At 45.9% G+C, this 25475-nt stretch overlaps 1 protein-coding gene across 1 annotated transcript in view; it reads right to left on the minus strand.

The window, feature by feature from the left end:
• Window positions 1–4736: 4736 nt before the first annotated feature.
• LOC120043081 (attractin-like) overlaps window positions 4737–25475 on the minus strand; it is a 32033-nt gene continuing 11294 nt past the window's right edge. The window contains exons 2-6 of the mRNA XM_038987806.1: window positions 18233–18316; window positions 14570–14683; window positions 13519–13647; window positions 6984–7186; window positions 4737–4909 (exon numbers count right to left, since the gene is read on the minus strand). Of these exons, the coding sequence (XP_038843734.1) occupies window positions 4737–4909; window positions 6984–7186; window positions 13519–13647; window positions 14570–14683; window positions 18233–18316 (703 nt within the window). The remainder of the gene's footprint in view (window positions 4910–6983; window positions 7187–13518; window positions 13648–14569; window positions 14684–18232; window positions 18317–25475) is intronic.

Genomic DNA, 25475 nt, shown 5'->3' on the forward strand with positions numbered 1-25475 from the left:
CCTTGGCAGGAACTAATGGGGATCCATAATAAACCCCAGGAAGAGTAGCTGCTGCCTTGGCAGGAACTAATGGGGATCCATAATAAACCCCAGGAAGAGTAGCTGCTGCCTTGGCAGGAACTAATGGGGATCCATAATAAACCCCAGGAAGAGTAGCTGCTGCCTTGACAGGAACTAATGGGGATCCATAATAAACCCCAGGAAGAGTAGCTGCTGCCTTGGCAGGAACTAATGGGGATCCATAATAAACCCCAGGAAGAGTAGCTGCTGCCTTGGCAGGAACTAATGGGGATCCATAATAAACCCCAGGAAGAGTAGCTGCTGCCTTGACAGGAACTAATGGGGATCCATAATAAACCCCAGGAAGAGTAGCTGCTGCCTTGGCAGGAACTAATGGGGATCCATAATAAACCCCAGGAAGAGTAGCTGCTGCCTTGACAGGAACTAATGGGGATCCATAATAAACCCCAGGAAGAGTAGCTGATGCCTTGGCAGGAACTAATGGGGATCCATAATAAACCCCAGGAAGAGTAGCTGCTGCCTTGGCAGGAACTAATGAGGATCCATAATAAACCCCAGGAAGAGTAGCTGCTGCCTTGGCAGGAACTAACGGGGATCCATAATAAACCCCAGGAAGAGTAGCTGCTGTCTTGGCAGGAACTAACGGGGATCCATAATAAACCCCAGGAAGAGTAGCTGCTGCCTTGGCAGGAACTAATGGGGATCCATAATAAACCCCAGGAAGAGTAGCTGCTGTCTTGGCAGGAACTAATGGGGATCCATAATAAACCCCAGGAAGAGTAGCTGCTGTCTTGGCAGGAACTAATGGGGATCCATAATAAACCCCAGGAAGAGTAGCTGCTGCCTTGGCAGGAACTAATGGGGATCCATAATAAACCCCAGGAAGAGTAGCTGCTGCCTTGGCAGGAACTAATGGGGATCCATAATAAACCCCAGGAAGAGTAGCTGCTGCCTTGACAGGAACTAATGGGGATCCATAATAAACCCCAGGAAGAGTAGCTGCTGCCTTGGCAGGAACTAATGGGGATCCATAATAAACCCCAGGAAGAGTAGCTGCTGCCTTGGCAGGAACTAATGGGGATCCATAATAAACCCCAGGAAGAGTAGCTGCTGCCTTGACAGGAACTAATGGGCATCCATAATAAACCCCAGGAAGAGTAGCTGCTGCCTTGGCAGGAACTAATGGGGATCCATAATAAACCCCAGGAAGAGTAGCTGCTGCCTTGACAGGAACTAATGGGGATCCATAATAAACCCCATGAAGAGTAGCTGCTGCCTTGGCAGGAACTAATGGGGATCCATAATAAACCCCAGGAAGAGTAGCTGCTGGCTTGGCAGGAACTAATTGGGATCCATAATAAACCCCAGGAAGAGTAGCTGCTGCCTTGGCAGGAACTAATGGGGATCCATAATAAACCCCAGGAAGAGTAGCTGCTGCCTTGACAGGAACTAATGGGGATCCATAATAAACCCCAGGAAGAGTAGCTGCTGCCTTGGCAGGAACTAATGGGGATCCATAATAAACCCCAGGAAGAGTAGCTGCTGCCTTGGCAGGAACTAATGGGGATCCATAATAAACCCCAGGAAGAGTAGCTGCTGCCTTGACAGGAACTAATGGGGATCCATAATAAACCCCAGGAAGAGTAGCTGCTGCCTTGGCAGGAACTAATGGGGATCCATAATAAACCCCAGGAAGAGTAGCTGCTGCCTTGGACAGGAACTAATGGGGATCCATAATAAACCCCAGGAAGAGTAGCTGCTGCCTTGGCAGGAACTAATGGGGATCCATAATAAACCCCAGGAAGAGTAGCTGCTGCCTTGGCAGGAACTAATGGGGATCCATAATAAACCCCAGGAAGAGTAGCTGCTGCCTTGGCAGGAACTAATGGGGATCCATAATAAACCCCAGGAAGAGTAGCTGCTGCCTTGGCAGGAACTAATGGGGATCCATAATAAACCCCAGGAAGAGTAGCTGCTGCCTTGGCAGGAACTAATGGGGATCCATAATAAACCCCAGGAAGAGTAGCTGCTGCCTTGGCAGGAACTAATGGGGATCCATAATAAACCCCAGGAAGAGTAGCTGCTGCCTTGGCAGGAACTAATGGGGATCCATAATAAACCCCAGGAAGAGTAGCTGCTGCCTTGACAGGAACTAATGGGGATCCATAATAAACCCCAGGAAGAGTAGCTGCTGCCTTGGCAGGAACTAATGGGGATCCATAATAAACCCCAGGAAGAGTAGCTGCTGCCTTGGCAGGAACTAATGGGGATCCATAATAAACCCCAGGAAGAGTAGCTGCTGCCTTGACAGGAACTAATGGGGATCCATAATAAACCCCAGGAAGAGTAGCTGCTGCCTTGGCAGGAACTAATGGGGATCCATAATAAACCCCAGGAAGAGTAGCTGCTGCCTTGACAGGAACTAATGGGGATCCATAATAAACCCCAGGAAGAGTAGCTGCTGCCTTGGCAGGAACTAATGGGGATCCATAATAAACCCCAGGAAGAGTAGCTGTTCCCTTGGCAGGAACTAATGGGGATCCATAATAAACCCCAGGAAGAGTAGCTGCTGCCTTGGCAGGAACTAATGGGGATCCATAATAAACCCCAGGAAGAGTAGCTGCTGCCTTGACAGGAACTAATGGGGATCCATAATAAACCCCAGGAAGAGTAGCTGCTGCCTTGGCAGGAACTAATGGGGATCCATAATAAACCCCAGGAAGAGTAGCTGCTGCCTTGACAGGAACTAATGGGGATCCATAATAAACCCCAGGAAGAGTAGCTGCTGCCTTGGCAGGAACTAATGGGGATCCATAATAAACCCCAGGAAGAGTAGCTGCTGCCTTGGCAGGAACTAATGGGGATCCATAATAAACCCCAGGAAGAGTAGCTGCTGCCTTGGCAGGAACTAATGGGGATCCATAATAAACCCCAGGAAGAGTAGCTGCTGCCTTGGCAGGAACTAATGGGGATCCATAATAAACCCCAGGAAGAGTAGCTGCTGCCTTGGCAGGAACTAATGAGGATCCATAATAAACCCCAGGAAGAGTAGCTGCTGCCTTGGCAGGAACTAATGGGGATCCATAATAAACCCCAGGAAGAGTAGCTGCTCTCTTGGCAGGAACTAACGGGGATCCATAATAAACCCCAGGAAGAGTAGCTGCTGCCTTGGCAGGATCCATAATAAACCCCAGGAAGAGTAGCTGCTGCCTTGGCAGGAACTAATGGGGATCCATAATAAACCCCAGGAAGAGTAGCTGCTGCCTTGGCAGGAACTAATGGGGATCCATAATAAACCCCAGGAAGAGTAGCTGCTGCCTTGGCAGGAACTAATGGGGATCCATAATAAACCCCAGGAAGAGTAGCTGCTGCCTTGGCAGGAACTAATGGGGATCCATAATAAACCCCAGGAAGAGTAGCTGCTGTCCTTGGCAGGAACTAATGGGGATCCATAATAAACCCCAGGAAGAGTAGCTGCTGTCTTGGCAGGAACTAATGGGGATCCATAATAAACCCCAGGAAGAGTAGCTGCTGCCTTGGCAGGAACTAATGGGGATCCATAATAAACCCCAGGAAGAGTAGCTGCTGCCTTGGCAGGAACTAATGGGGATCCATAATAAACCCCAGGAAGAGTAGCTGCTGCCTTGGCAGGAACTAATGGGGATCCATAATAAACCCCAGGAAGAGTAGCTGCTGCCTTGGCAGGAACTAATGGGGATCCATAATAAGCCCCAGGAAGAGTAGCTGCTGCCTTGGCAGGAACTAATGGGGATCCATAATAAACCCCAGGAAGAGTAGCTGCTGCCTTGGCAGGAACTAATGGGGATCCATAATAAACCCCAGGAAGACTAGCTGCTGCCTTGGCAGGAACTAATGAGGATCCATAATAAACCCCAGGAAGAGTAGCTGCTGCCTTGGCAGGAACTAATGGGGATCCATAATAAACCCCAGGAAGAGTAGCTGCTGCCTTGGCAGGAACTAATGGGGATCCATAATAAACCCCAGGAAGAGTAGCTGCTGCCTTGGCAGGAACTAATGGGGATCCATAATAAACCCCAGGAAGAGTAGCTGCTGCCTTGGCAGGAACTAATGGGGATCCATAATAAACCCCAGGAAGAGTAGCTGCTACCTTGGCAGGAACTAATGGGGATCCACAATAAACCCCAGGAAGAGTAGCTGCTGCCTTGGCAGGAACTAATGGGGATCCATAATAAACCCCAGGAAGAGTAGCTGCTGCCTTGACAGGAACTAATGAGGATCCATAATAAACCCCAGGAAGAGTAGCTGCTGCCTTGGCAGGAACTAATGGGGATCCATAATAAACCCCAGGAAGAGTAGCTGCTGCCTTGGCAGGAACTAATGGGGATCCATAATAAACCCCAGGAAGAGTAGCTGCTGCCTTGACAGGAACTAATGGGGATCCATAATAAACCCCAGGAAGAGTAGCTGCTGCCTTGGCAGGAACTAATGGGGATCCATAATAAACCCCAGGAAGAGTAGCTGCTGCCTTGACAGGAACTAATGGGGATCCATAATAAACCCCAGGAAGAGTAGCTGCTGCCTTGGCAGGAACTAATGGGGATCCATAATAAACCCCAGGAAGAGTAGCTGCTGCCTTGACAGGAACTAATGAGGATCCATAATAAACCCCAGGAAGAGTAGCTGCTGCCTTGGCAGGAACTAATGGGGATCCATAATAAACACAAATACAGTACTTACGCTGTAATCATCTGGTAGTCTGAGGAGTTGAAGACGTAACCCCCGACGACCCACATGATCCCCTGGTCCACTACAGCCTTGTGGGAAGCCCTGGCCAGACCTGGCTCGGGGTACTCCTCGCGTTGCCAGAACGAGGCGTTGGCTGGGACGGACAGAGAGCAGTCTGGACCTGATGGGGAAGAGAAGATGGATGAGGTCTCCACGACTAGCCTGGTTATATGCAGGCTGGGACGGACAGAGAGCAGTCTGGACCTGATGGGGAAGAGAAGATGGATGAGGTCTCCACGACTAGCCTGGTTATATGCAGGCTGGGACGGACAGAGAGCAGTCTGGACCTGATGGGGAAGAGAAGATGGATGAGGTCTCCACGACTAGCCTGGTTATATGCAGGCTGGGACGGACAGAGAGCAGTCTGGACCTGATGGGGAAGAGAAGATGGATGAGGTCTCCACGACTAGCCTGGTTATATGCAGACTGGGACGGACAGAGAGCAGTCTGGACCTGATGGGGAAGAGAAGATGGATGAGGTCTCCACGACTAGCCTGGTTATATGCAGACTATCACTTACACTTACATAGACCATACATCATATTTAAAAAATAAACATGCAGTTGAAGTCAGAAGTTTACATACACTTAGGTTGGAGTCATTAAAACTAACACTAATCACACAAATTTCTTGTTAACAAACTATAATTTTGGCAAGTCGGTTAGGACATCTACATTGTGCATGACACAAGTCATTTTTCCAACAATTGTTTACAGACAGATTATTTCACTTATAATTCACTGCATCACAATTCCAGTGGGTCAGACGTTTACATACACTAAGTTGACTGTACCTTTAAACATCTTGGACAATTACAGAAAATTATGTCATAGCTTTAGAAGCTTCTGATAGGCTAATTGACTTTGTTGTCCTTAAGCCATTTTGCCACAACTTTGGAAGTATGCTTGGGGTCATTGTCCATTTGGAAGACCCATTTGCGACCAAGCTTTAACTTCCTGACTGATGTCTTGAGATGTTGCTTCAATATATCCACATAATGTTCCTCCCTCATGATGCCATCTATTCTGTGAAGTGCACCAGTCCCTCCTGCAGCAAAGCACCCCTACAACATGATGCTGCACCCCCGTGCTTCACGGTTGGGATGGTGTTCTTCGGCTTGCAAGCATCCCCCTTTTTCCTCCAAACATAACGATGGTCATTAGGGCCAAACAGTTCTATTTTTGTTTCATCAGACCAGAGGACATTTCTCCAAAAAGTACAATCTTTGTCCCCATGTGCAGTTGCAAACCGTAGTCTGGCTTTTTTATGGCAGTTTTGGAGCAGTGGCTTCTTCCTTGCTGAGCGGCCTTTCAGGTTATGTCGATATAGGATTAGTTTTACTGTGAATGTAGATACTTTTGTACCTGTTTCCTCCAGCATCTTCACAAGGTCCTTTGCTGTTGTTCTGGGATTGATTTGCACTTTTCACACCAAAGTATGTTCATCTCCAGGAGACAGAACGCGTCTCCTTCCTGAGCGGTATGACGGCTGCGTGGTCCCATGGTGTTTATACTTGCGTACTATTGTTTGTACTGATGAACGTGGTACCTTCAGGCGTTTGGAAATTGCTCCCAAGGATGAACCAGACTTGTGGGTGTCTACAATTTTATTTCTGAGGTCTTGGCTGATTTCTTTTGATTTTCCCATGATGTCAAGCAAAGAGGCACTGAGTTTGAAGGTAGGCCTTGAAATACATCCACAGGTACACCTCCAATTGAGTCAAATTATGTCAATTAGCCTATCAGAAGCCTCTAAAGCCGTGACATGATTTTCTGGAATTTTCCAAGCTGTTTAAAGGCACAGTCAACTTAGTGTATGTAAACTTCTGACCCACTGGAATTGTGATACAGTGCATTATAAGTGAAATAATCTGTCTGTAAACAATTGTTTGAAAAATGTATTGTGTCATGCACAAAGTAGATGTCCTAACCGACTTGCCAAAACTATAGTTTGTTACCAAGAAATGTTTGAGTGGTTGAAAAACAAGTTAATGACTCCAACCTAAGTGTATGTAAACTTCCGACATCAACTGTACGTAGAAGGTCATATATAATGTGATGAGTCTCTTATACGTAGAACACAATCAGAGGTCAATAACATTAGAGGTTGAGGGTAAGAGCGCTGATCGATAAGCATACAAACTCCGAAATTATTACTGAACACGATCCTTTAAGTTAGATAGAGACGGTGCCCACCTTGCCACCCAGGCTGGCATCGACATGTCTTTGTGTCCTGAAGGCAGTGTCCCCTGGCAGGCCAACCACAGTCTGACAGGCAGTAAGGGACATCACAGGCCTCGCCCTTCCAGTTGGATTCACAGTCACAATATACAGCACCTGTTGAGTTCCCGACGCGACACTCCCCTCGGCCAGAACAGTTGTTAGGACACGTGTTCACCCTGGTGGAGGGGAGGAAGAGAGAGAGAAAAATAAGACAGGGGTAAGAAAGAGAATGATGGACGGATGAGAAGGTATTTAAATATACTGATGAAATTGATTAATCAAGTGTCATGATGTATGCTAATGAGGAGACAAAGGGGTTGATAATATAAAACTCTACAACGTCAAATATTGTAGAACGACAGCAACACATGAGTAGTGAGACAGTCTGCTTCTATTTCATGTTATTCTGGCTGCAGCAGGAGACAGGTTTGGTGTTTGGGCTCTTTGATACACTACAGACACTGGGGCCCTATGAGACACTACAGAGAGAGAGAGACACACTGGGGCCCTATGAGACACTACAGAGAGAGAGAGACACACTGGGGCCCTATGAGACACTACAGAGAGAGAGAGACACACTGGGGCCCTATGAGACACTACAGAGAGAGAGAGACACACTGGGGCCCTATGAGACACTACAGAGAGAGAGAGACACACTGGGGCCCTATGAGACACTACAGAGAGAGAGAGACACTGGGGCCCTATGAGACACTACAGAGAGAGAGAGACACTGGGGCCCTATGAGACACTACAGAGAGAGAGAGACACTGGGGCCCTATGAGACACTACAGAGAGAGAGAGAGACACTGGGGCCCTATGAGACACTACAGAGAGAGAGAGAGACACTGGGGCCCTATGAGACACTACAGAGAGAGAGAGACACTGGGGCCCTATGAGACACTACAGAGAGAGAGAGACACTGGGGCCCTATGAGACACTACAGAGAGAGAGAGAGACACTGGGGCCCTATGAGACACTACAGAGAGAGAGAGAGACACTGGGGCCCTATGAGACACTACAGAGAGAGAGAGAGACACTGGGGCCCTATGAGACACTACAGAGAGAGAGAGACACTGGGGCCCTATGAGACACTACAGAGAGAGAGAGACACTGGGGCCCTATGAGACACTACAGAGAGAGAGAGACACACTGGGGCCATATGAGACACTACAGAGAGAGAGAGACACACTGGGGCCCTATGAGACACTACAGAGAGAGAGAGACACACTGGGGCCCTATGAGACACTACAGAGAGAGAGACACACACTGGGGCCCTATGAGACACTACAGAGAGAGAGAGACACACTGGGGCCCTATGAGACACTACAGAGAGAGAGAGACACACTGGGGCCCTATGAGACACTACAGAGAGAGAGAGACACTGGGGCCCTATGAGACACTACAGAGAGAGAGAGACACTGGGGCCCTATGAGACACTACAGAGAGAGAGAGACACTGGGGCCCTATGAGACACTACAGAGAGAGAGAGACACTGGGGCCCTATGAGACACTACAGAGAGAGAGAGACACTGGGGCCCTATGAGACACTACAGAGAGAGAGAGAGACACTGGGGCCCTATGAGACACTACAGAGAGAGAGAGACACTGGGGCCCTATGAGACACTACAGAGAGAGAGAGACACTGGGGCCCTATGAGACACTACAGAGAGAGAGAGAGACACTGGGGCCCTATGAGACACTACAGAGAGAGAGAGAGACACTGGGGCCCTATGAGACACTACAGAGAGAGAGAGAGACACTGGGGCCCTATGAGATACTACAGAGAGAGAGAGACACTGGGGCCCTATGAGACACTACAGAGAGAGAGAGACACTGGGGCCCAATGAGACACTACAGAGAGAGAGAGAGACACTGGGGCCCTATGAGACACTACAGAGAGAGAGAGACACTGGGGCCCTATGAGACACTACAGAGAGAGAGAGACACTGGGGCCCTATGAGACACTACAGAGAGAGAGAGACACTGGGGCCTGATGAGACACTACAGAGAGAGAGAGAGACTGGGGCCCTATGAGACACTACAGAGAGAGAGAGACACTGGGGCCCTATGAGACACTACAGAGAGAGAGAGACACTGGGGCCCGATGAGACACTACAGAGAGAGAGAGACACTGGGGCCCTATGAGACACTACAGAGAGACACTGGGGCCCTATGAGACACTACAGAGAGAGAGAGACACTGGGGCCCTATGAGACACTACAGAGAGAGAGAGAGACACTGGGGCCCAATGAGACACTACAGAGAGAGAGAGACACTGGGGCCCGATGAGACACTACAGAGAGAGAGAGAGAGACACTGGGGCCTGATGAGACACTACAGAGACACACTGGGGCCCAATGAGACACTACAGAGAGAGAGACACTGGGGCCCGATGAGACACTACAGAGAGAGAGAGAGAGAGACACTGGGGCCCGATGAGACACTACAGAGAGACACTGGGGCCCAATGAGACACTACAGAGAGAGAGAGACACTACAGAGAGAGAGAGAGAGAGAGAGACACTGGGGCCCGATGAGACACTACAGAGAGACACTGGGGCCCGATGAGACACTACAGAGAGAGAGAGAGAGACACTACAGAGAGAGAGAGAGACACTACAGAGAGAGAGAGAGAGACACTGGGGCCCGATGAGACACTACAGAGAGACACTGGGGCCCAATGAGACACTACAGAGAGAGAGAGACACTGGGGCCCGATGAGACACTAGAGAGAGAGAGAGAGACACTGGGGCCCGATGAGACACTACAGAGAGACACTGGGGCCCAATGAGACACTACAGAGAGAGAGAGACACTACAGAGAGAGAGAGAAAGAGACACTGGGGCCCGATGAGACACTACAGAGAGACACTGGGGCCCGATGAGACACTACAGAGAGAGAGAGAGAGACACTACAGAGAGACACTGGGGCCCAATGAGACACTACAGAGAGACACTGGGGCCCAATGAGACACTACAGAGAGACACTGGGGCCCAATGAGACACTACAGAGAGAGAGAGACACTACAGAGAGAGCGAGAAAGAGACACTGGGGCCCAATGAGACACTACAGAGAGAGAGAGAGACACTGGGGCCCAATGAGACACTACAGAGAGAGAGAGACACTGGGGCCCTATGAGACACTACAGAGAGAGAGAGACACTGGGGCCCTATGAGACACTACAGAGAGAGAGAGAGACACTGGGGCCCAATGAGACACTACAGAGAGAGAGATACTGGGGCCCTATGAGACACTACAGAGAGAGAGAGAGAGAGAGAGACACTACAGAGAGAGAGAGAAAGAGACACTGGGGCCCGATGAGACACTACAGAGAGACACTGGGGCCCGATGAGCTTTCTTTTATCAGTTTCTCAGTCCAACTTGAATTGTATCACCATGGAGACGGGACCAGTACCCAGCAGAACTCTGGGTCGTTTGTGTCGTGCCCTTCAAAGATGTTGGGGGTCAAGGCTAACAAGCCTGGTTAACTAACTTCATTATCTCTTCCTGCTAGCCTGGTTAACTAACTTTATTATATCTTCCTGCTAGCCTGGTTAACTAACTTCATTATCTCTTCCTGCTAGCCTGGTTAACTAAGTGCATTATCTCTTCCTGCTAGCCTGGTTAACTAACTTCATTATCTCTTCCTGCTAGCCTGGTTAACTAAGTGCATTATCTCTTCCTGCTAGCCTGGTTAACTAACTACATTATCTCGTCCTGCTAGCCTGGTTAACTAACTACATTATCTATTCCTGCTAGCCTGGTTAACTAACTGCATTATCTATTCCTGATAGCCTGGTTAACTAACTTCATTAGCTCTTCCTGCTAGCCTGGTTAACTAACTTCATTATCTCTTCCTGCTAGCCTGGTTAACTAACTTCATTATCTCTTCCTGCTAGCCTGGTTAACTAACTTCATTAGCTCTTCCTGCTAGCCTGGTTAACTAACTTCATTATCTCTTCCTGCTCGCCTGGTAAACTAACTGCATTATCTCTTCCTGCTAGCCTGGTTAACTAACTACATGATCTCTTCCTGCTCGCCTGGTAAACTAACTACATGATCTCTTCCTGCTCGCCTGGTAAACTAAATGCATTATCTATTCCTGCTAGCCTGGTTAACTAACTGCATTATCTATTCCTGCTAGCCTGGTTAACTAACTGCATTATCTATTCCTGCTAGCCTGGTTAACTAACTACATTATCTCTTCCTGCTCGCCTGGTAAACTAACTACATTATCTATTCCTGCTAGCCTGGTTAACTAAATGCATTATCTATTCCTGCTAGCCTGGTTAACTAACTACATTATCTCTTCCTGCTAGCCTGGTTAACTAACTACATTATCTATTCCTGCTAGCCTGGTTAACTAACTGCATTATCTATTCCTGCTAGCCTTGTTAACTAACTTCATTAGCTCTTCCTGCTAGCCTGGTTAACTAACTTCATTATCTCTTTCTGCTAGCCTGGTTAACTAACTTCATTAGCTCTTCCTGCTAGCCTGGTTAACTAACTGCATTATCTCTTCCTGCTAGCCTGGTTAACTAACTTCATTATCTCTTCCTGCTAGCCTGGTTAACTAACTTCATTATCTCTTTCTGCTAGCCTGGTTAACTAACTGCATTATCTCTTCCTGCTAGCCTGGTTAAATAACTTCATTATCTCTTCCTGCTAGCCTGGTTAACTAACTTCATTAGCTCTTTCTGCTAGCCTGGTTAACTAACTTCATTAGCTCTTTCTGCTACTCCCTTTTATACACTGCTCAAAAAAATAAAGGGAACACTAAAATAACACATCCTAGATCTGAATGAATGAAATATTCTTATTAAATACTTTTTTCTTTACATAGTTGAATGTGCTGACAACAAAATCACAAAATCAAAATCACAACAAAAATTATCAATGGAAATCAAATGTATCAACCCATGGAGGTCTGGATTTGGAGTCACACTCAAAATTAAAGTGGAAAACCACACTACAGGCTGATCCAACTTTGATGTAATGTCCTTAAAACAAGTCAAAATGAGGCTCAGTAGTGTGTGTGACCTCCACGTGCCTGTATGACCTCCCTACAACGCCTGGGCATGCTCCTGATGAGGTGGCGGATGGTCTCCTGAGGGATCTCCTCCCAGACCTGGACTAAAGCATCCGCCAACTCCTGGACAGTCTGTGGTGCAACGTGGCGTTGGTGGATGGAGCGAGACATGATGTCCCAGATGTGCTGAATTGGATTCAGGTCTGGGGAACGGGCGGGCCAGTCCATAGCATCAATGCCTTCCTCTTGCAGGAACTGCTGACACACTCCAGCCACATGAGGTCTAGCATTGTCTTGCATTAGGAGGAACCCAGGGCCAACCGCACCAGCATATGGTCTCACAAGGGGTCTGAGGATCTCATCTCGGTACCTAATGGCAGTCAGGCTACCTCTGGCGAACACATGGAGGGCTGTGCGGCCCCCAAAGAAATGCCACCCCACACCATGACTGACCCACTGCCAAACCGGTCATGCTGGAGGATGTTGCAGGCAGCAGAACGTTCTCCACGGTGTCTCCAGACTCTGTCACGTCTGTCACATGTGCTCAGTGTGAACCTGCTTTCATCTGTGAAGAGCACAGGGCGCCAGTGGCGAATTTGCCAATCTTGGTGTTCTCTGGCAAATGCCAAACGTCCTGCACGGTGTTGGGCTGTAAGCACAACCCCCACCTGTGGACGTCGGGCCGTCATACCACCCTCCTGGAGTCTGTTTCTGACCGTTTGAGCAGACACATTCACATTTGTGGCCTGCTGGAGGTCATTTTGCAGGGCTCTGGCAGTGCTCCTCCTTGCAAAAAGGCGGAGGTAGCGGTCCTGCTGCTGGGTTGTTGCCCTCCTACGGCCTCCTCCACGTCTCCTGATGTACTGGCCTGTCTCCTGGTAGAGCCTCCATGCTCTGGACACTACGCTGACAGACACAGCAAACCTTCTTGCCACAGCTCGCATTGATGTGCCATCCTGGATGAGCTGCACTACCTGAGCCACTTGTGTGGGTTGTAGACTCCGTCTCATGCTACCACTAGAGTGAAAGCACCGCCAGCATTCAAAAGTAACCAAAACATCAGCCAGGAAGCATAGGAACTGAGAAGTGGTCTGTGGTCACCACCTGCAGAACCACTCCTTTATTGGGGGTGTCTTGCTAATTGCCTATAATTTCCACCTGTTGTCTATTCCATTTGCACAACAGCATGTGAAATTTATTGTCAATCAGTGTTGCTTCCTAAGTGGACAGTTTGATTTCACAGAAAGTGTGATTGACTTGGAGTTACATTGTGTTGTTTAAGTGTTCCCTTTATTTTTTTGAGCAGTGTATTTAGCAATACAGTTTAAAAAACAAAGTGGCACTTTTCCTCTTTTGGTAAAGAGCTACTGTAGCTACTGTCCAGGCTCACCTGTTACTAAAAAGAGGCCATGCAAGGTCAGACTCACCTGTAGGAGACGCTGAACACAGTCAGGTTATAAGGTCAGGGGTTAAGGGTTACCTATATGAGATGTTGAAGCCGGTCAGGTTATAAGCAGCGTCGCTGAAGAAGTGGAGGAGGGCGTAACCAGACTGTGAAACCACCTCCGGAACAGTCTCGTTGCCATAGCGCTCAGGAACTATCAACCCACTGCAACAAGGAAGGTCAACACCCATCAACACCCTGAATAATTCATCGTTACCCAGGTAAATCAATAATTCATCGTTACCCAGGTAAATCAATACTTCATCGTTACCCAGGTAAATCAATAATTCATCGTTACCCAGGTAAATCAATAATTCATCGTTACCCAGGTAAATCAATAATTCATCGTTACCAAGGTAAATCAATAATTCATCGTTACCAAGGTAAATCAATAATTCATCGTTACCCAGGTAAATCAATAATTCATCGTTACCCAGGTAAATCAATAATTCATCGTTACCAAGGTAAATCAATAATTCATCGTTACCCAGGTAAATCAATACTTCATCGTTACCCAGGTAAATCAATACTTCATCGTTACCAAGGTAAATCAATACTTCATCGTTACCCAGGTAAATCAATACTTCATCGTTACCCAGGTAAATCAATACTTCATCGTTACCCAGGTAAATCAATAATTCATCATTACCCAGGTAAATCAATACTTCATCGTTACCCAGGTAAATCAATAATTCATCGTTACCAAGGTAAATCAATACTTCATCGTTACCAAGGTAAATCAATACTTCATCGTTACCAAGGTAAATCAATAATTCATCGTTACCAAGGTAAATCAATACTTCATCGTTACCCAGGTAAATCAATACTTCATCGTTACCCAGGTAAATCAATACTTCATCTTTACCCAAGTAAATCAATAATTCATCGTCAATCACCACCACCCACAATCACCACCATCTACAATCACCACCACCACCACCCACAATCACCACCATCTACAATCACCACCACCACCACCCACAATCACCACCATCTACAATCACCACCACCACCACCCACAATCACCACCATCTACAATCACCACCACCACCACTACCATCACCACCATCATCCTCCCTGTACGCACCTGAAGGCAGCCAGTAGAGGAGTGTAGATAGAGTCACCATCGTACACATACAGGTGGTCCCAGCTGCACTCTGTAGCAAAGTGGTCCAACCTCAGTCTGAGGATGCTGTTGGGCCTGCAGGGCAGAGAGAACACAGTTAGGCCTTTGGTTGGAAAAAAACGATTAGCCTTTAGTTCAACTAAACATGGATGAACTCAGGTCTAGGAGACACTGTTAAAATAAACATGGATAATCTCAGGTCTAGGAGACACTGTTAAGATAAACATGGATAAACTCAGGTCTAGGAGACACTGTTAAGATAAACATGGATGAACTCAGGTCTAGGAGACACTGTTAAGATAAACATGGATAAACTCAGGTCTAGGAGACACTGTTAAGATAAATATGGATAAACTCAGGTCTAGGAGACACTGTTAAGATAAACATGGATAAACTCAGGTCTAGGAGACACTGTTAAGATAAACATGGATAAACTCAGGTCTAGGAGACACTGTTAAGATAAATATGGATAAACTCAGGTCTAGGAGACACTGTTAAGATAAACTCAGGTCTAGGAGACACTGTTAAGATAAATATGGATAAACTCAGGTCTAGGAGACACTGTTAAGATAAATATGGATATGGTTGAAGTTCAGTTTGAGGATGGTGTTGAAAAAGGTATTGGATGAATCCCAGAATGCACAGCTGCATGTGGTTCAATTTGAAGAAATAAATAATTGCCTTAAGCACAGTACTAAATGCTCAACTGTTTTCAGCAGAGCGGAAAACCCACAAGTATTCAAAATGTTGTCACTGTGAAAACTCATGGAACACTTGGCAATGCTTGTAAAAAAATTATCAAATCAAAGTCTCTTCACCTCTGGAATACTTTACATGTTCACAAACATCATCATTCAGAGGCAGAAGGGTCAAAAAGACTGGTTGTCAGGAAAGAGAGGGATCCTGTCCATATATGGTCAAACATCATCATTCAGAGGCAGAAGGATCAAATAGACTGGTTGTCAGGAAAGAGAGGGATCCTGTCCATATATGGTCAAACATCATCATTCAGAGGCAGAAGGATCAAATAGACTGGTTGTCAGGAAAGAGAGGGATATTGTCCATATATGGTCAAACATCATCATTCAGAGGCAGAAGGATCAAATAGACTGGTTGTCAGGAAAGAGAGGGATCCTGTCCATATATGGTCAAACATCATCATTCAGAGGCAGAAGGATCAAATAGACTGGTTGTCAGGAAAGAGAGGGATATTGTCCATATATGGTCAAACATCATCATTCAGAGGCAGAAGGATCAAATAGACTGGTTGTCAGGAAAGAGAGGGATCCTGTCCATATATGGTCAAACATCATCATTCAGAGGCAGAAGGATCAAATAGACTGGTTGTCAGGAAAGAGAGGGATCCTGTCCATATATGGTCAAACATCATCATTCAGAGGCAGAAGGGTCAAAGAGACTGGTTGTCAGGAAAGAGAGGGATATTGTCCATATATGGTCAAACATCATCATTCAGAGGCAGAAGGATCAAATAGACTGGTTGTCAGGAAAGAGAGGGATCCTGTCCATATATGGTCAAACATCATCATTCAGAGGCAGAAGGATCAAATAGACTGGTTGTCAGGAAAGAGAGGGATCCTGTCCATATATGGTCAAACATCATCATTCAGAGGCAGAAGGGTCAAAGAGACTGGTTGTCAGGAAAGAGAGGGATATTGTCCATATATGGTCAAACATCATCATTCAGAGGCAGAAGGATCAAATAGACTGGTTGTCAGGAAAGAGAGGGATCCTGTCCATATATGGTCAAACATCATCATTCAGAGGCAGAAGGATCAAATAGACTGGTTGTCAGGAAAGAGAGGGATCCTGTCCATATATGGTCAAACATCATCATTCAGAGGCAGAAGGATCAAATAGACTGGTTGTCAGGAAAGAGAGGGATCCTGTCCATATATGGTCAAACATCATCATTCAGAGGCAGAAGGATCAAATAGACTGGTTGTCAGGAAAGAGAGGGATCCTGTCCATATATGGTCAAACATCATCATTCAGAGGCAGAAGGATCAAATAGACTGGTTGTCAGGAAAGAGAGGGATCCTGTCCATATATGGTCACGGATATGTAGTCTATTAAAACCACAATCATGTCCTTCTGTCTCAGCACCAGATGCCCAGTGCTGGAGGTCAATGGGGTTGTACTGGAAGACTGGCTGTGTCCCAAATGGCCCACTATTCTCCATATAGTGCACTACTTTAGACCAGAGCCCTATGGGTCCTGGTCAAAAGTAGTGCACAAAATGGGAAGCCATTTTGGCAGTGGATTGTCCTCTCTTCATTAGCTAGCTGCTCTTCTAAGAGTCCCACAGCAGAATGATGTCTACATGGGATGATTCAATTATTACATTCCAGTTCATCAGTTTGTTTTTCTCAACATTCTTGTGATTTGGATTCAGAAGATTAACTAGTGGGTTGAAGCTAAGTGCTGATAACTGTGTGCCCTACACGCTTCATGTAAATGAAGCATCTCTATTTGCATAGAGAATGAAACAGCAAAACCATTTAATACAAACATCACTGCATATTATGAAGCTTAGCTTATCACTTGGTATAACTTTCAATTAATAAATAGCAACATATTTTTGGTTGATCTTTAAGAGAAACTTAACGGGACTGCCACCCCCTTTGCCTCCAGAACCTAATTAGGTGTACCTAATAAACTGACACTGTCTGTAGGAGCCAACCATTTGGGTGAACAGGGTGGTGTACCTAATAAACTGACACTGACTGTAGGAGCCAACCATTTGGGTGAACAGGGTGGTGTACCTAATAAACTGACACTGACTGTAGGAGCCAACCATTTGGGTGAACAGGGTGGTGTACCTAATAAACTGACACTGACTGTAGGAGCCAACCATTTGGGTGAACAGGGTGGTGTACCTAATAAACTGATACTGACTGTAGGAGCCAACCATTTGGGTGAACAGGGTGGTGTACCTAATAAACTGACACTGTCTGTAGGAGCCAACCATTTGGGTGAACAGGGTGGTGTACCTAATAAACTGACACTGACTGTAGGAGCCAACCATTTGGGTGAACAGGGTGGTGTACCTAATAAACTGACACTGACTGTAGGAGCCAACCATTTGGGTGAACAGGGTGGTGTACCTAATAAACTGATACTGACTGTAGGAGCCAACCATTTGGGTGAACAGGGTGGTGTACCTAATAAACTGACACTGTCTGTAGGAGCCAACCATTTGGGTGAACAGGGTGGTGTACCTAATAAACTGACACTGTCTGTAGGAGCCAACCATTTGGGTGAACAGGGTGGTGTACCTAATAAACTGACACTGTCTGTAGGAGCCAACCATTTGGGTGAACAGGGTGGTGTACCTAATAAACTGACACTGTCTATAGGAGCCAACCATTTGGGTGAACAGGGTGGTGTACCTAATAAACTGACACTGACTGTAGGAGCCAACCATGGGTGAACAGGGTGGTGTACCTAATAAACTGACACTGTCTGTAGGAGCCAACCATTTGGGTGAACAGGGTGGTGTACCTAATAAACTGACACTGACTGTAGATTGGGCCTATCTGTCAATGACATTGTGCAGGGTAGAGGCATGTTGCTGTTGTGCTATTAGTCTATAGTTAAACTGACGTTCCCTCAATGAGCCAGGTGCACTTGGTCTTGTACTTGTAGTTCCCTGGTCCGTCTGTCAGGAACCCTGAGGGACCCGTCAGCCTATAGGAGAGAAAAGAGGTCAAAGGTCAGACCAGTCAGCCAATAGGAGAGAAGAGGTTAGAGATTTAAAGGCCATCGCCTCACCTATTACAGTCACACCTGATAACACAGCCATTCATACAGTCACAAGAGCAGCCATTCATCCAGTCACAAGAGCAGTTATTCATCCAGTCACAAGAGCAGTTATTCATCCAGTCACACCTGATAACACAGCCATTCATCCAGTCACACCTGATAACACAGCTATTCATCCAGTCACACCTGATAACACAGCCATTCATCCAGTCACACCTGATAACACAGCCATTCATCCAGTCACAAGAGCAGCCATTCATCCAGTCACACCTGATAACACAGCCATTCATCCAGTCACACCTGATAACACAGCCATTCATCCAGTCACACCTGATAACACAGCTATTCATCCAGTCACAAGAGCAGCCATTCATCCAGTCACACCTGATAACACAGCCATTCATCCAGTCACACCTGATAACACAGCCATTCATCCAGTCACACCTGATAACACAGCTATTCATCCAGTCACACCTGATAACACAGCCATTCATCCAGTCACACCTGATAACACAGCTATTCATCCAGTCACACCTGATAACACAGCCATTCATCCAGTCACACCTGATAACACAGCCATTCATCCAGTCACACCTGATAACACAGCCATTCATCCAGTCACAAGAGCAGCCATTCATCCAGTCACAAGAGCAGCTATTCATCCAGTCACACCTGATAACACAGCCATTCATCCAGGCACACCTGATAACACAGCCATTCATCCAGTCACACCTGATAACACAGCTATTCATCCAGTCACAAGAGCAGCCATTCATCCAGTCACACCTGATAACACAGCCATTCATCCAGTCACACCTGATAACACAGCCATTCATCCAGTCACACCTGATAACACAGCTATTCATCCAGTCACAAGAGCAGCCATTCATCCAGTCACAAGAGCAGTTATTCATCAAGTCACACCTGATAACACAGCTATTCATCCAGTCACAAGAGCAGCCATTCATCCAGTCACACCTGATAACACAGCCATTCATCCAGTCACACCTGATAACACAGCCATTCATCCAGTCACACCTGATAACACAGCTATTCATTCAGTCACAAGAGCAGCTATTCATCCAGTCACAAGAGCAGCTATTCATCCAGTCACAAGAGCAGCTATTCATCCAGTCACAAGAGCAGCTATTCATCCAGTCACAAGAGCACTTATTCATCCAGTCACAATAGTAGCCATTCATCCAGTCACAAGAGCAGCCATTCATCCAGTCACACCTGATAACACAGCCATTCATCCAGTCACACCTGATAACAGCCATTCATCCAGTCACACCTGATAACACAGCTATTCATCCAGTCACAAGAGCAGTTATTCATCCAGTCACAAGAGCAGCTATTCATCCAGTCACAAGAGCAGCTATTCATCCAGTCACACCTGATAACACAGCCATTCATCCAGTCACAAGAGCAGTTATTCATCCAGTCACAAGAGCAGCTATTCATCCAGTCACAAGAGCAGCTATTCATCCAGTCACAAGAGCAGCCATTCATCCAGTCACAAGAGCAGCCATTCATCCAGTCACACCTGATAACACAGCTATTCATCCAGTCACACCTGATAACACAGCTATTCATCCAGTCACAAGAGCAGCCATTCATCCAGTCACAAGAGCAGCTATTCATCCAGTCACAAGAGCAGTTATTCATCCAGTCACAAGAGCAGTTATTCATCCAGTCACAAGAGCAGCCATTCATCCAGTCACACCTGATAACACAGCCATTCATCCAGTCACAAGAGCAGCCACACTTCCAATAGAAAAAAATAATAATAATTTAGTTATGAATTGAACTTTAATTGAATGAGTTGACTCTTCACATGGGATGATTTCACTGAACAACTTAATAAAGGGAATATTGGAATGATCCCCAAACATTTTCAACATCTGTAAAATGATAGTCTAGAAACTAAAGCTTTGGTTGTCTTCCTCTCAGACTTCCATGTCTTCTCCCTGGACCTCCTCAATGTCCACCTCTTGAACATCAGACTCCATGTCTTCTCCCTGGACCTCCTCAATGTCCACCTCTTGAACATCAGACTCCATGTCTTCTCCCTGGACCTCCTCAATGTCCACCTCTTGAACATCAGACTCCATGTCTTCTCCCTGGACCTCCTCAATGTCCACCTCTTGAACATCAGACTCCATGTCTTCTCCCTGGACCTCCTCAATGTCCACCTCTTGAACATCAGACTCCATGTCTTCTCCCTGGACCTCCTCAATGTCCACCTCTTGAACATCAGACTCCATGTCTTCTCCCTGGACCTCCTCAATGTCCACCTCTTGAACATCAGACTGAGGCCTCATCTTCACTGTCACTTTCCAACCTTGTTGAGTATGGCTCGTTGTCAGGCTCAAAAAGCATAATTTGCCCAGATGGCCATCAATTTTTTAACCCTTGTATTGGTCAGCCTGTTGCATCCTTTGGTGCGTGTGCTCCCAAACAAGGACCAGTTGCGCTCAGAGGCGGCTGATGTTGGTGGGATTTGGAGGATGATGGAGGCAACAGGGGAAAGAGCCTCCGATCCACAAAGTCCCTTCCACCAGGTGGCTGATGAGATATGTTGGCACGACTGCCATATTGCATCTCCATCCCAAAGGCCTTGGAAGTGTACTTCGCCAGACTGCCAAGAACCTTGCCCTCATCCAGGCCAAGGTGGCGAGACTCGGTAGTGATGACACCATAGGCCTTGTTGATCTCTGCACCAGACAGGATGCTCTTGCCAGCGTACTTGGGGTCCAACATGTACGCTGCGGCGTGTTTGGGCATCAGGGAGAAGTCTTCCTGCTTTTAGATGTATTTCAGAACTGCAGTTTCCTCTGCTTGGAGCAACAGTGAAGTGGGCAGGGCAGTACGGATTTCTTCTCTTACGTCTGCAAACAGAGTCTGAACATCAGACAGGATGACATTGTCTCCCTCAATCCGGCCAATGGCTACTGCTATAGGTTTCAGGAGTTTCAGGCTGCTTACCACTCTCTCCCAAAATACACCATCCAGGAGGATCCTCTTGATGGGGCTGTCCATTCCTTGGAGAGACTCCTTCCCATCCAGGAGACTGTCAGAGTGTGGGCTCAATAGCATCTCATTAGTGTGCAAGATCTTGAGAATCAGATGTATATGTGATGGAAGAATGCACTGTGCATGCAGAGGGTTGCAATTCCATTGAATTGGGGAAAGTTTAACCAAAATATGTCACAAGACCTAGAATTGCCTTGTGTATCCCACAAAAAAGGTCCACTGTTAAAAGCTAACTTTTTGCTGAATTTAAGCTAAATTCCCTAAATTTGCCGGAAGGTTTCCGACCCTTTGCAACCTTACTATAGACAGCGGACGGTTGAAGAGTTAAATGACAACATCTACATGACAGCTCACACAAACTGCCATCATGTTTTAGTGTGTCTTCTCCAGTCACAAGCCAGATGTCTGATCAACGAACAGGGACATATAGGGACAGAGAGGGCTGAGCTGTTCTCCAACCAGTTCTAGCTGAGCAACTACCTTTATTTACTCCTGTTATTGTCTGTCTGTTCTTCCAAAAAAAGGAACCTCCAATCTATTGAGCTGTTGTAGACTTTCGACCTGTTCGTGTCAGTACTGAGCGATTGTTATCGTTACAAGTTATCGTTAGGCTACTCATTGTGTATAATTCCTCGTGCTCTAATTTTTTTCTCTCTCTGCATTGTTGGGAAAGGCCGGTAAGTCAACATTTCACTGAGTTGTTTACCTAGCATGTGCGAAATAACATTTGGAGGTGCTGGGTGGACATTTTGTCGACACACCAGTCATAAGAGGAGTAGTAAATGAAGGTAGTTGCTTAAAATTCCATATTTGGTGAGTAACAAACTTATTTTGACATTAGAAGGCTCACAGTATGTTTAACATGATTCTTGAACGACTACCTCATCTCTGTACCCCACACATGCAATTCTGTCCCTCAGTCGAGCAGGGAGGTTTCCCAATGCCTTACTCAAAAAAAGCAGACATTGAATATCCTTTGAGCATGGTGAAGTTATTAATTACATTTTGGGATGGTGTATCAATACACCCAGTCATTAAAAAGAAACAGGCGTCCTTCCTAACTCAGTTACCAGAGAGGAAAGAAACCCCTCAGGGATTTCATCATGAGACCAATGGACAGTTACAGAGTTTAATGGCTGTGATAGGAGAAAACTGAAGATAGTTACTCCACAATATGACCTAATTGACTGACTAAAAAGAAGAATACAAATATTCCAAAACATGTATTCTGTTTGCAACAAGGAACCAAAGTAATACTGCAAAAAAATGTGGCAAAGAAATTAACTTTTTTGTCCTGAATAAAAGTGTTTTGTTTGGGGCAAATCCAACACAGCACATCACTGAGTACCACTCTTCATATTTTCAAGAATGGTGGTGACTTAATCATGTTATGGGTATGCTTGTCATCGGCAAGGACTAGGAAGTTTTTTGGGGGATAAAAATAAATGGAATAGAGCTAAGCACAGGCAAAATCCTAGAGTAAAACCTGGTTCAGTCTGCTTTCCAACAGGCACTGGGAGATTAATTCACCTTCCAGCAGGACAATAAACAAAAACTCAAGGCCAAATCTACACTGGAGTTGCATACCAAGACAACAGTGAATGTTCCTGAGTGGCCAAGTTAACTTCTTGACGCTAGGAGGCAGAATTTTTATATTTTGGAAAAATAACGTTCCCAATGTAAACGGCCTATATCTCAGGCCCAGATGCTAAAATATGCATATAATTGACAGATTAGGATAGAAAACAATCTAAAGTTTCCAAAACTGTCAAAATATTGTCTGTGAGTATAACAGAACTGATTTCGCAGGCGAAAACCTGAGGAAATCCTACCCGGTAGTTCCTCTTATTTTGAAAAATCCCTATTCCATTGCCTGCCTATCCTCCATTTAAAGGGATATCAACCAGATTCCTTTTCCAATGGCTTCCACGGGTTGTGACCAGGCTTTAGACATAGTTTCAAGCTTTTATTCTGAAAAATGAGCGAGATGTATCAAAACTCGTCAGTGGATGGCCAGATGTCCTTTGATTTAGTTCATGCACGCGATAGTTGTAGCTCGACATTTTTTTTATCTATTGTATTGAATAGTTTACCGTCCGGTTGAAATATGATCGATTATTTATCTTAAAAACAACCTGAGGATTGTTTATAAAAAACGTTTGACATGTTTCTACGAACTTTACGGATACTATTTGGAATTCTCGTCTGCCCTTCATGACTGCTCGAGCCTGTTGATTTCTGAACATAACGCACCAACCAAATGGAGGTTTTTGGATATAAAAATAATATTTATCGAACAAAAGGAACATTTATTGTGTAACTGGGAGTCTCGTGAGTGCAAACATCCAAAGATCATCAAAGGTAAGCGATTAATTTTATTGCTTTTCTGACTTTCGTGACCAATCTACATTGCTGCTAGCTGTTCGTAATGTTTTGTCTAGTGATCGATAAACTCACAAGCGCTTGGATTGCTTTCACTGTAAAGCATATTTTCATATTACACGATAGGTGGATTAACAACAAAGTAAGGTGTGTTTTGGTATGTTTCACTTGTGATTTCATGAAAATAAATATTTTTAGTAATTTTTTGGGAATTTGGCGCTCTGCAATTCAGCGGTTGTTTACGAAAATGATCCCGTTAAAGGGATCTGTGCGCCAAGAGGTTTTAAACCTTTTACTTAAATCAGCTTGGAAAATCTACGGCAAAACTTGAAAATGACTGTCTAGCAATGATCAACAACCAACTTGATAGAGCTTGACTAATATTTTTATGAATAATGTGCAAATATTGTACAATCCAGGTGTGGAAAGCGCTTAGACACCCAGAAAGAGTCACAGCTGTAATCGCTGCCAAAGGTGTTTCTAACATGTATTGACTGTGGGGTTGAATACTTAACTAATCAATATATAAACAGAGTGTACAAACCATTCGAAACATGACAGACTGACCAGGTGAAAGCTATCATCCCTTATTGATGTCACTTGTTAAATCCAATTCAATCAGCCCCGACGAATTGAGGCTGTTCTGAGGGCGAAAGGGGGGTGCAATTCAATATTAGGAAGTTGTTCACTCAGTGTATCAGTGTTTCATTTTCCACTTTGACAGAGTATTACAATTAAATCCAATTTCAAATCCAAAACAGAAAGGACAATGGAGACGGCTCTCAACTAGGAGGCATTCTGCCTTCTGGAAAACAGAAAGGACAATGGAGACGGCTCTCAACTAGGAGGCATTCTGCCTTCTGGAAAACAGAAAGGACAATGGAGACGGCTCTCAACTAGGAGGCATTCTGCCTTCTGGAAAACAGAAAGGACAATGGAGACGGCTCTCAACTAGGAGGCATTCTGCCTTCTGGAAAACAGAAAGGACAATGGAGACGGCTCTCAACTAGGAGGCATTCTGCCTTCTGGAAAACAGAAAGGACAATGGAGACGGCTCTCAACTAGGAGGCATTCTGCCTTCTGGAAAACAGAAAGGACAATGGAGACGGCTCTCAACTAGGAGGCATTCTGCCTTCTGGAAAACAGAAAGGACAATGGAGACGGCTCTCAACTAGGAGGCATTCTGCCTTCTGGAAAACAGAAAGGACAATGGAGACGGCTCTCAACTAGGAGGCATTCTGCCTTCTGGAAAACAGAAAGGACAATGGAGACGGCTCTCAACTAGGAGGCATTCTGCCTTCTGGAAAACAGAAAGGACAATGGAGACGGCTCTCAACTAGGAGGCATTCTGCCTTCTGGAAAACAGAAAGGACAATGGAGACGGCTCTCAACTAGGAGGCATTCTGCCTTCTGGAAAACAGAAAGGACAATGGAGACGGCTCTCAACTAGGAGGCATTCTGCCTTCTGGAAAACAGAAAGGACAATGGAGACGGCTCTCAACTAGGAGGCATTCTGCCTTCTGGAAAACAGAAAGGACAATGGAGACGGCTCTCAACTAGGAGGCATTCTGCCTTCTGGAAAACAGAAAGGACAATGGAGACGGCTCTCAACTAGGAGGCATTCTGCCTTCTGGAAAACAGAAAGGACAATGGAGACGGCTCTCAA

Source organism: Salvelinus namaycush, unplaced genomic scaffold (genome assembly GCF_016432855.1).
Source record: "Salvelinus namaycush isolate Seneca unplaced genomic scaffold, SaNama_1.0 Scaffold86, whole genome shotgun sequence".
Classification (NCBI taxonomy): Eukaryota; Metazoa; Chordata; class Actinopteri; order Salmoniformes; family Salmonidae; genus Salvelinus; species Salvelinus namaycush.